The 12242-nt window shown below is 43.8% G+C and overlaps 2 protein-coding genes across 3 annotated transcripts in view; one reads left to right on the top strand and one right to left on the bottom strand.

The window, feature by feature from the left end:
- Positions 1-670: 670 nt before the first annotated feature.
- tspan5a (tetraspanin 5a) lies at positions 671-9719 on the top strand. Its single transcript, XM_034556646.1, has 11 exons — positions 671-1087; positions 3315-3365; positions 5110-5256; positions 5336-5506; positions 5624-5749; positions 6044-6091; positions 6307-6423; positions 6507-6568; positions 6787-6896; positions 8055-8095; positions 8198-9719. The coding sequence occupies exons 1-9, from the start codon at positions 1007-1009 to the stop codon at positions 6857-6859; spliced, it is 876 nt and encodes a 291-aa protein (XP_034412537.1). The 5' UTR covers positions 671-1006; the 3' UTR covers positions 6860-6896; positions 8055-8095; positions 8198-9719.
- Positions 2192-12242, bottom strand: part of rap1gds1 (RAP1, GTP-GDP dissociation stimulator 1) — a 36911-nt gene continuing 26860 nt past the window's right edge. For both annotated transcript variants that reach the window (XM_034556642.1, XM_034556643.1), the window contains 2 exons: positions 5320-11843; positions 2192-5226 (listed from right to left, as the gene is read on the bottom strand). In XM_034556642.1, coding sequence (XP_034412533.1) covers positions 11716-11843 — 128 coding nt within the window. In that variant the 3' untranslated portion in view covers positions 2192-5226; positions 5320-11715. The remainder of the gene's footprint in view (positions 5227-5319; positions 11844-12242) is intronic.

Genomic DNA, 12242 nt, shown 5'->3' with positions numbered 1-12242 from the left:
AAATGCTTGTGGTAAACAAAAAAAAGAATCACATTCTTGATACCAGACAATTAATATCAGGAACTCAGATTGTATGTATGATTCGATGTGAGGTCAAAGGTCAGGGATGTCGTATGTGTACAGATTGTAAAGCCCTCTGAGGCAAATTTGTAATTTGTGATATTGGGTTATACAAAATAAACTGAATTGAAATTGAATGTTGTTGTTGATAATGATTGATGATGATAATAAGGCTGTAGCTACCTTATAGCTACCACGTGAGGTTCTTATTAATATTTCATAATCATTTTTATTTAATTTCATAAGCATTTATAATATAATGACTTTGAGTTTTCATATTCTACAATTAGATTAGACATGTTCGTTCTAGTGCAAATTCATATGTTTGACTATTTTTAGGGGGGAAACGAAGCAGCTTAAATAATAATGAATGAAGTAATTTTCGAGCAGTTAAAGTGAAAATAATATTCCGAGTTGTCAAGCAAAGTGTGATTGTGAAATTCTTATTATGTTATTATCTTGTTATTTTGTTGTCATTATTATTGCGTAGCAGTATCTCTTTTATCATTAGTAGCCTACGTCATTCGGGACACAGGAAGTGGCCCGTCTTTCCACTAATATGATTGGTTGCATCCTCAGTCTCTCGAGCGTTGTTCGCAGCCAATCAGTGACGACCTCCCGCAGCAGCGGAACGCCTCCTCCAGGCGCAATTCGCCCAGAAAGCAGCGGATCTTCTTTTTTTTATTCTGCGGTTTACCGCGTCAACGTCCGCTTTGGATATCCTCGCGACTCCGTGTGTGAACGCGGACCCCGTAACGGACCCCGTCCCGGACCCCGTCCCGACATGCTCCCGATGCGGACCCGAAGCCGGCTGTGAGAACCTTTCGAAGCGGACCGAGTGGAAATGCCTCCCCGGAGCGCTGAACCTGTTCCACCCCGCACACAAAGCCTGTGAAGCAGGCCGAGTGTTTTTTTCTCCCCCCTCACGCGCCGATGATGCTCAAACATGTCGGGGAATCAGTACAAAGGCAACGAAGTCAGCTGCTGCATCAAATACTTCATCTTCGGGTTCAACATCCTGTTCTGGGTGAGCAGCTTTATTCTTGTATTCGCCTGCGCCTCTCTCGGGTCCAGTTCGGCTATTGTCGTGTCCACCGGCCAATGGGGAAGAAGGCCCCGATCATCACCGCATCTTAGCCTTCATATTCCTATGGGGTCAGCGCACGCGCGCCTTATTGTGGTTATATTGGTCCGGTGAAGCGGCTGCAGAGCCTCGCGGACAGCTAATCGGCTTTTAGGGGTGAAGGAGTGACGGCTCAGCCTCGGCTTATCATTCATATCACACTCACAACGACGGCTCAATGTCGTTCAGACATGACGTCACGTGTCTCAAGAAGTGCTGTCATTGGCGTCAAACGCACGAGCGACAGCAAAGTTCTAACGGCTTTAAAGCCACGTGAGGCGTTCAGGTGAATATGGTGTTTCCCTCACCGGTTCATGGGAAACATACTGCCGGTGAATAATGTCAGACTGTCACTTTACTGTGGCAAAAGAAAAGCAGGGGATCTTTAAATCAGACGTGCGACGGATCAATTGTGTGTCCAACTTTGATTTTTTATGTTTTTTATATTCTGCAACTCACAATACTGTCCATCATTAATGTGTCTGCTGATTACTTTCATGATGGACCAATGAAGCGCATGGTCAATAAAACATCCATGACAATAACAGAGCTCAAGCTTCTGTCATCAGATGTCCTGTTTTACCCAAAGATTTGAATGTAGCATCAATGAAGACCAATAACAGCAGCTTCCCTTTTGAGAACCTAGAACATCACATTGTTGCCGTTTCGGGCCTGATGTTCCTCTCACAGGCACAAAGTGGAGGTTCTCTGTGTCCACACACTCCCACGGTTCCTGCTCTCAAAGTACAAACGGGTTGGGTGGGTGAGAGGATGAATAAATACACTCTCGGCCAATCACATCGCTGGTCTCTTTGCTCTGAAACAGCTGAGCCAATCACACTGCAGCTCACACAGATGTGCAGCCAGGAGGCAGATGTGTTTTAATAATAATATAATTATTATACATTTTATTTATATAGCGCTTTTTACAAATGCGACAAAGACACTTTACAAACATAACAATCATAAGAGAGCTACACACTAAAAACATAGAACACACTAAAGAAGTTCTAAAAAGTGGGTTTTAATTTGTGATTTGTATAAAGAAAAGTTAAAATTTTCAAACACTTCAATAGTACAATGATGATAGCAACAAGTCAAAAAAACACAGAGCCCAGATTTAGTAGGTAGAAGTAAACGAGGCGGTCACACTCAGGATTCATGAGCTCCAGTTATCGGGTGTCTCTAAGAAGAAGAACAGCACTTCTACAGACCGGTCTGATGTGTGTGCGTCTTCTTCTTCTGCAGTTTGAGGGCGCTTTAATGAAGGTAAACACAGTGAGCAGTGAGTGTGATGTCACTGCGCTCTCCTCCAATCAGAGGCTGGCGGTTTCATCAACGCAGTCCTTCAGATGGCTGCAGGGAGGAGACACTTCTCCCTCAGCGTAAAGCAGCTGTGCGCAACACTCATCTAGAGATGAATGCATATTTAGAGATTGACCTTTTTTAGTATGCTCGTGTTGACACCAGCAGAGTGACACTGCTCCAAAAACAGGCCTTTATTCTCCGTTTGTTCCTCTCCTCCCACATGTGCACTTTGTGTTCTGTGCTGAGCACCAAAGGACCACACCGACGGTCAAAGAGAAGTTCAAGGTCTTTTAACTGCCAAAAACGATCAATTATCAAAATAGTCAATTCATTTTCTGTCAATCGATTGATCTGATGCGGCGATAGCAAGCTCATGATTTACTAATTATTGCAACGTACACATGTCATTTCATGCAAGGTAGCAAACGTCCCTCTCCTTTTCGGAACGCTGACTCAGCAGTTAAAGAACACAATGAAACACACAGTGATGAAAAATCACGATACATAAATAAAGAGAAGAAATTCATACCCCGAGTGGGCACGTTTTCATCCATGTAATAATATCAAGATGAGCGAAAGCTAAACAACAATAACAACTGCACGTTTCAGGTGAGATGTAATGATGTAATGATGTGAACCCCGGGTTCTGAATCAGCATCGGTGACTTTGTGAGGGTAAACCTCCGATGAAACAAACACCGACATCATAGAGGAATAAAGACGGCCACGAGGGCCTCAGAGGAAACGTGTCTGAATAACAAGGCGCCGTGTCGCGGTGCATCAACGCGGCGGCTGTGATCTGACTCGACTGTGGTGTGTTGCAGCTGCTGGGCATGGCCTTGGTTGGGATTGGACTGTGGGCGTGGAGTGAGAAGGTAAGCACACAGTATTACAACAGAATACTCTATTATGTTAGTCCTTCACTTCCAAATACTTTGACATGCTTTTTCTTTTTTATCATGATAATAATATAAAAAGCTGCACTAATGGGGGGCGGGGGGGTTGGAATTAAACCCACGGCTATGAGGTTGTGTAGGATGTTCTCCGCTACTAATTCACTCCGCTAATCAATATTTATATATAAACAATGTGTGTTATGTGAATTATCACCAACTCTGTCCCTCTGAACTGTTTTGCCTCTTTTAGCTCATTGTTTTGAAGCTAGCTAGATGGTTAGCTTCTAGCCGCCTGCTCTGCTGCTCCCTAGTGGGCAAACTAAGTAAATACAGCTTTAAATCCCGGCCCAAGTTCCATCCTCGTAAATGTGATTAAACAAACACTTGAAACTTATCAAACTGAGTTTACTATGAATGCACTGATGGAACCCAGGGTGATATTAATAAGAAGTATTTCACTGAATCAGTTCATATTCCCAGCTACAGATATGAATAGGTGTTAAAGGCTCCGTCAACCCTCTGTGGTGTTGGCGGCTGCAGAGCGTTCATCCGTCCTATGTTGGTCCTGAAGGAGACGCTGTGCAATAGATGGAGCTGTCTTTTCTTCATTTCCTCACATTCTTTCTTGTTCTTTCAAAGCAAGAACTGGGCTTTATAATTACTACACTGGACATAGCATATCAAATATTTCCTCTATTGGAGGATGAAAGATTTATTTTCGAGTGCCAGGCTTTTGATGTCCAAGGTTGGTGACGTTTACAACTTTGCTTATCGTTTGACTGCTTGTCTTTTTTTGCCACATCAGACTTTGCAATAGCAATGACATATGTCAGCAGATCTCGCCAATGACTTTGTAAAAACACTATCATAATTGACAGAAACCATCGGCAATTTGTAAAATAAGTAATAAATAAGTTCAATAAAGCAGGAAGGAGAAACAGCCCCAGTGATTTCTACACAATCACTCTCTAGATCTAGAGCCTTTGAGAGCATACCACGTTTGACTCGGCCGTTCTTCAAGTTACCAAACAGCTTCAGGTGAATTCCCACGATCCTCTGAACTGACGGAGGGCCGACCCTGATCTGCATGTAGCCCAGGAAAACCAATCCAGATCGCACTATAAAAAATCACCATACACGCAGACGATATCCTGTTAAATATGACGCCTTCCCGAACATCCCTCCAGTCATTCCCCAGTCTATCATCTTTAGTCAGTGGGTTAAGTAGGTGATAAATAAGTGTCTGACCACTCCATCACCTGGCCTAGTCCCAAGAGACGTCTATATACCAACATCTAATGGGATGCTGAGGTGATCTACAATGTAGGATTTCATACATCATCAAATGATATGAAATCAATGGCCGCTTGGACGGTGAAAAATCAATCTTAAAACCTTTACTTTAGAAATTCAACATCAGGTCACAGGGTTTTTTTTAAGTTCACCATTTACATTGTATAACTGCAGGAACTATTGAGTCGTTTACCAAAGTGAATGTACATTTGGTTATGCATTGATTTTATATATACTTGCACATGTAAATAAGAAAGTCTATGTTTTAAATGAATACATAAAGAAAGATATGATAATTATATAAGGGATATTATGAAGAATATTCTGAGGAATGTATTGTAAAGCATAAGAGGAAGATACTGTTTTTATTATTCTGAAGGGACCTTCCTGTCCTTGACCGGAAGTTTGACGTGCTGTCTCTCCCCTCCAGGGGGTCCTGTCCAACATCTCGTCCATCACGGACCTGGGGGGGCTGGACCCGGTCTGGCTCTTCATGGTGGTCGGGGCGATCATGTTCATTCTGGGCTTTGCAGGATGCATCGGAGCGCTGCGGGAAAACACGTTTCTACTCAAGTTTGTACGTTCCGTGATGGGACCGTTCGATATTTCACGTGCAGTGGTGTATGATGGGTAAACTCACCGTGTCCCTGTCCTAGTTCTCAGTGTTTCTGGGGATCATCTTTTTCTTGGAGCTGACGACGGGCATCCTGGCCTTCGTCTTTAAGGACTGGATTAAAGACCAGCTCAACCTGTTCATCAACAACAACATCCGTGCGTACCGCGACGACATCGATCTGCAGAACCTCATCGACTTCACTCAGGAATACGTACGTCTGCATTCACAGTTCAGTCATGACCCTGGAAATAAGCAACACGTTGAATGCATCAATAATTACAATGCAGAAATGTATATTATTTCTTCTTCTGTCTCGGCGTGACTTCAGTGGGAGTGCTGCGGCGCGTTCGGAGCAGACGACTGGAACCTGAACATCTATTTCAACTGCACCGATGGGAATCCCAGTCGAGAGAAGTGCGGCGTTCCCTTCTCCTGCTGCACCAAGGACCCGGCGGTACGAGTCCCCCGCTCTGCAGCCTGAGCTCGCAACCCATGCCGGGCTAATTAAATTAAATTAAATTCAATTCAATTCAGTTTATTTTGTATAGCCCAATATCACAAATTACAAATTTGCCTCAGAGGGCTTTACAATCTGTACACATACAGTTAATATTTGTTAATTCTGACTTCCCTTTATGCACGCTCACCTGATCACATCTTTGTTTTTCATTATATAAATGTGCTGAATTTGCTGCTGAACATCAGTGTTGTCATGGAGACGGTTTAATGCGTTGTCTTCTGTCTCCAGGAGGATGTAATCAACACTCAGTGTGGATACGACATTCGAGCTAAACCAGTGAGTAACTCGCTCACGCTTTCCTTTTGGCCATTTTGATTTTATTCACCTAGAAAATGTCATATTTCATCTCTTCTCAATGAAATGAAAGTGATATAATACAAACAGTGATTTTGAGGGCAGGTCAAAGGTGGATGAAATGAGCAAACATGCTTAGTTAGCAGACTGTTTGTGTCAACCTGTGGAGGTGAAACTGTGCCGCTTGTGTTGAGCAGGACGCGGAGCAGAAGGACTACATCAACATGAAGGGCTGCGTGCCGCAGTTTGAGAAGTGGCTGCAGGACAACCTCACCCTGGTGGCCGGGATCTTCATTGGAGTCGCTCTGCTGCAGGCCAGTTCCACTCACAGGTTCCCCCGACCGGAGACACAACCAGCGGCGCTGCAGCTCACCCTTTTGTCTTCTTTCATCCACAGATTTTTGGGATTTGTCTGGCCCAAAACCTAGTGAGCGACATTGAAGCTGTGCGAGCGAGCTGGTGAGAAAATGAACTTTCATACTTGAGTGCCCTCATACCCGTTTCACCAGTTTGTTTCTTCTGTTCTCATTCCACAAAAGGCCCATAATGTACTTGAACTATGGCTACTTTTACATCTTTGAATTTTAAGTGAATTGGCGTTGTCATTCCTTAACTACTGAGCTTCACCTTCATCATGTCAAAACTCACCTCATTCTTCCTCCTCCATGCTCCATCAGGGTGCCCCCCTCTCCCTCCACGGGTCGAATCCCACCACCCTCCAGCAGGAAAGCATCAGCGTACTCCTCATGACACACACACACACACGCTGCTTGTGTGTTTGTAGCCGGTGGGTGTGGTGATCCAGTTGTTGCGTTGTGTGCTTTGTGGGATCGGATGGATGATGTTGGTTTGGTGTCGTGTTCCCTTTAAGGGACACATCTGCAAACAGCTGCTGGGTGTTCATTCTACTCTTATTGTGCTATGGAGGCCAGAGTGAGCCACTGGACTCATTCCGTAATATTCCGGGTTTAATTATATCCATGGAGTTCAGGCAGTAAAATTAGTAAAAACTACCCCTTGTGTCCACAGGGGGCGCCAACATTAACACTGCATTACAGTTCCTCGTGCCATCTTTACAGGTTGTGTAAGCAGTGTTTCACCACATTAGGAGTATTGATCCTCATGACCCCCTAAAACAGCTGTTAGATGTTTACAACATCTGGCCACTCAAAGCGTTGTTAGAATGACTCCACATGAACCTCCTCTGATCTCCATGCAGTATCTCCTGTTTCACTCTGTGGCTGCTCGCTAGCTCATTAGCAGTAGGTTAGCATTTGGTTCCCATCCAAAGTCATTTTTCATGAGTAAATAGTAGTTTAGTTGCCCCGTAAATTCAGAGTTCTTGAAACTTCTTTTCCCCCCATAACCCCATAATAATCTACAATCTGACACGTCTGGAGCAGCCGGAGTAGAACTCCTGTTGGAGGTTGATACAGACTGCTGGACCCCATTTGATCCCCTCTAAAGACGACGAGGCTCAGAATGTCGGCACGGCTCTGATTCTGTGGAACGAAGGCGTGTTCATGTTATGAACAGAAGCCAACGTTATTGTGGGTGTGGTTAGAGGCGGCTTTGGGAACTTTGACCTTTTACGTGGCAGCCGATAGAAATATTTCAGAACTGTAAAATAACAAACCGACCACATACTGCTAACAGCATTAGCATTAGCATTGTGCGGGACACGTAGTTTCTTCATGGACGAGCCCTAACGAAAGGCTTTTAAATGCTGCATGTCGATGACCTCCTTCATGGTCCCGCTGAGCTGTGCATTAATACGCCTCGAGTCATGTGACTGACAAGTCTGTCTTTCTTCGTGGCCTTCTCTTCTGCCCGAGGACCTTCTTCTTCTTCTGAGTTTAAAGCGCTGATCCCGAGCCGCCGCTCTGCTTCCTGTTGTTGTTCACAAGCTTTCTGATTAATTAACTGTCTGTCTGCTCTTTTCCAGTTTCTTTACCTGATGCTGACACAGCATTTCAATTCAAACAGGTAACCCTTTTCTTATTTGTTCCCCCTGAAATTGACTTTGGCTGTATACGCCACTTAAGAATGTACAATTGATACAAAGTTAATTGTATTTTGTGTCGCCAACTGCCCTCAGATGCCCTCCTTCGAGCACATCGCCAGGGAGCCTCGCTGTCCTCCTGCACCTGTTTTTCTTCACTGAACCAGCACCTTTCCCCGAGGCACTACTACGTAAACGCTCTGTACATAACACCGAGTTGTTGAGGGGCTCGAACACGCACGCCGCTCAGCGTAGAGTTTTGTACATCTTTTTGATAATGATGGGTACCGTCGCTCCACTGCTGACCCCATCAAGCAGGACTGTGACGTCGCTGCTCGTCCCAGCTGAGCGCTTGTTTTGTGCACCTTTCCACCGCTCACTCTCCGGATCTGGTGGGTGGAGTTACAAAACTGAAAACAGACTGACGCTTCTTTTTTCTTCTTCTCACAACAACACCTTCTTCTTTTACTCTGGCAAACTTGCATTTAGAAAACATTTCACATGTGAACTTTGGCTTTTTTTTTTGTTAATGGGTATTTTTACATCGATACAAAACATTTACTAAGACACCGTCTGTATGGTGAAAGTTATTGGTTTCTAGAAGTATCCCTTTGATCCACAGTCCTCTCTGAGAGGAACAACGCTCTCCAGAGTCCAACGCTTTAAAGGGCCAGTGTGTAGGATTTAGGCTGTATTGGCAGACATGGAATACAGTATTAATAACTATGTTTTCATTAGTGTATAACCACCTGGAACTAAGACTGGCTGTGTTTTCATTAGCTTAGAATGGGTCCTTCATATCTACATAGGTTTGTAAATATGAAGGGCAGGGTTTGAAAAATCCAAACTAATCTTTTCAATGAAAAACTTATTATACAAAAAAAGATTTATATTTCTCAGTAGTAAGGATTTGAAAAAGTCCAGTTTCAGCATCTGTACTCAAACTAGCCCGGTCCTACTATCACGTTAATCCCTTATTTCACACTTTTTTGAAACGGTGTGAACATTTGAAATGACCTGGATCATTTTTAAACGTGTTGAAGGTCTGATCCACGTGTGTCGTTGTAACCCCGCCGTCATTTCATTTCATATGTTGGTGAGAACCGGGAGGAGGGGATGTTTCACCACGAACATCTGAGTGAAAACACCACCTGGTCGTCTTCACTGCCTCTACTTTGATGCACAATGAACACATCTGAAACGGGAATGTTCGGATGTTCGTTTCCCTCGGTGTTTCTTTCGATGTTTTAAAGCGATTATTTGCTCGAAGCATGCATCACTTTTGCAAAGTATTTGCAGCATTTTTCCAGTAAAGTATGTTCAGATTGATATTGTGGAGCTTGAACACTGAATATGTTCATCAACAAGGGATCAGCCGTGTTTCTGATTGTACATCTGAAGCAGACGGAGGAAGTGTGAGGAGCACTGCAGTCCGGCTGTCTCGCCTCTCACTCATCACGATTAGATGATCACATGGAACCCCACAAACACTGTCATGTAACTAACTCCTAATGTCCTCGTCTCATGTCCTGTTGAAATTGGACTGATTTTAATATCAATTACAATTTATTAAAGTGACAAAAAAATAAATAAAAAGTGCATACTTGAGTCTTTAAAGGGGTGTTATTTTTGGCACTCTGGTTGGTTGGTTTGTGCATTGCCACACACACACACACACACACACACAGTTCCTGGGCATCTTTAGATAGAAACTAGTCTGAAATCGGTTCATTCCAAACAAATGCAGATTGGTGGGAACTCATCCGATGAGTCACTCCCTTGACTCCCCACCCCCACTTCCTGTTTGTCATGAGGTGCAAACAGGAAGCAATCCTTTCAGACGGAGCTACAGCAGGGATACGTCGGCCATCACCAGCTATCATCTTTTAATTATCTGCTGAGTTACAATCCTCCAAATGTACAACTCATGACATTTACAACAAACACTTAAGTTTATAGGATTTTACGCAGTTACTATGGATACATCTCCACAGGCATGTGTCTTCAGAAAGAGCACAGATCTGATAAATAACCATTCATACCTTTAAAAAAAAACAAAAGCATGGGCCCAGACCAGGAAACAGGGTGGCACGTGAACATAGGGTGTCGGACATGCTGACGTGTTAGCAGAAACCCCTTCGACTAGAACAACTGCCATAAAGAGAGAACCTGTGGTTAAATACTTTGCTCCACAACACACGCTTTACTTCATACAGCAGAATTACACTCCTGGTTTCCATAGAGCCACGGTCGTCATTTCTTTTGGGGCTCTATCGTGTTACAGCTCAGGCTGTAGTGCTCCATTCTACTTTTGGAATTCTTAGTCTTGTTCTTGGCTGCTCTTCATAGATTACCAGTTCATGCCCCATCACAAAATGTGATTTCCTAGTGATGTTTTCTGGAGCTTGTACAGCGTTCAGAAGGTGTTCACCTGTAGAACTGTGGCTATGCAAACTGCCATGCATTGATTAGATGTCGGAGAGGCAATCTGCTTAAGGACCTATAAGATGGGAAACCTGCCAGGTAGGAGCAAAGTAACAAAAACATGATTTAGTCTTTTTAATTCAAGTCAATACCATCCATGTGAAATCAGAGACATCTTTGATTTGAATAGAAGAGACCTTTCTTTTCCAGACTGAATTGCATGTTTTGTTACTTTGTGCCCACCTGACATGACTATTCTTACCTTATAGGTCCGAGGAGTGACTACTGTTCACTGTACAGCTGCTGGAGCATAGGAAGTGTGTTTGACTACTGTGGAATTAAAAATCTGATAAAATCTATTGATCCGAGCCGAAACAACAAGTGCAAAAAAAAGTGTACAAGACTGGCCGTGTCAGTGGAGGAGGGCAGGCTGGACTTTGGGACTATGCGAGCAGTGGAGAGGTCAAATGAACACGGGCACACCTTTAACAGGACTAAAACATGCAGTTTCTAGTCAATTTATACTCGAGCTACATGGACACGACTGGGCACATCATGGATGGCTGCTTTTCTTAAAAATGAAGGAAAAATCACAACAGGAAGTCTTTTTTTTTTGTTCTTTTGTGCACATTTTTTCACTGGTGGGTTACCGGTGGATGGTCTCACAGCTATGGTCGTAAAAGAGTGTTGTCTCTTATCTATTGCGTTAGGCTGTTTATGGCGCCTCAGCTCCTGTGGACCTACTTATAGCAGAAGATACAAGTAGAGGAGGGGACCAGGGTTGGACTGATGCAGGTAGACCAGGGTTTAAGGGGCGTGGCTTCGTTAAGGACCTGCTAACCCACCTAAATAAATTCATTATTATGGCTTTCAGAGGAGACACAAGTCTTACAAACTGTTTCAGAGACGTTTCCACCCTCTTGAGGATTACATTATAGGTTCATTGTTGTAATTCAAATTATAAAATGACGTTAGAAAATGGTCAGATTGCATGCTCAGTCTAACCCTGGTGGGCGGGGCAGAGACATGAGAAGGTCTTGGCTGGCAGTTAACGCGACATGGTACCTTGGCACATGAAGATAGGGCACAGAGGGGAGAGCAGTCATGAGGTGTCACTGGGTGATTGGGTGTTCAGGCAGGCGTTGTGGGTGGGTGGGTGTGGGCGGGGTCAGACAGTCATTTAGCTCTGGGCAGTTAACCGCTGCTCTGTGAGGGACGCCTGGTGGGAGACCATTTTGTTTTCGTGGGCCCTCAGCTTGGACACCACGTCGATGAACGCCAGGCTCTGGACCTCTTTGTGGAGGGGCTCTAAAGAGAGGGGGGAGGGAGGAGTCAATAAACAGTGGAGAATGTGTTTGCATTGACAGCCAGATGACTCACTAACATATGATCAGCTGTGTTTAGAAAGGACATGGAACTGGTGTTCAAATAGGGAACCGATTCAACAGCTTTATTATTTACACTGTTCTGGTTTGTGCTTTCAATGAAAGACTCAAATTAAAAGATATTCTGCCCTTCAAACCACTGGAAAGCTTGTTGAAAGTGTTGAATGCATTAACAAATGGCAAAGCAGGAGCTATTTGAAAGAATGTGTGAATGAAAATACTATTTGTTTAAACATTTTTTTTTAAAGTATCATGGAGAAAGTTCCCTGTTGGTATTACAGCAAATTAAAAAGGAGCAGATGATACAGGGAAGCTTCTTACT

This window comes from Cyclopterus lumpus, chromosome 18, assembly GCF_009769545.1.
Source record: "Cyclopterus lumpus isolate fCycLum1 chromosome 18, fCycLum1.pri, whole genome shotgun sequence".
NCBI lineage: Eukaryota > Metazoa > Chordata > Actinopteri > Perciformes > Cyclopteridae > Cyclopterus > Cyclopterus lumpus.
Note: the sequence above shows the minus strand (reverse complement) of the source record. Positions and strands in the feature narration are given on the sequence as shown.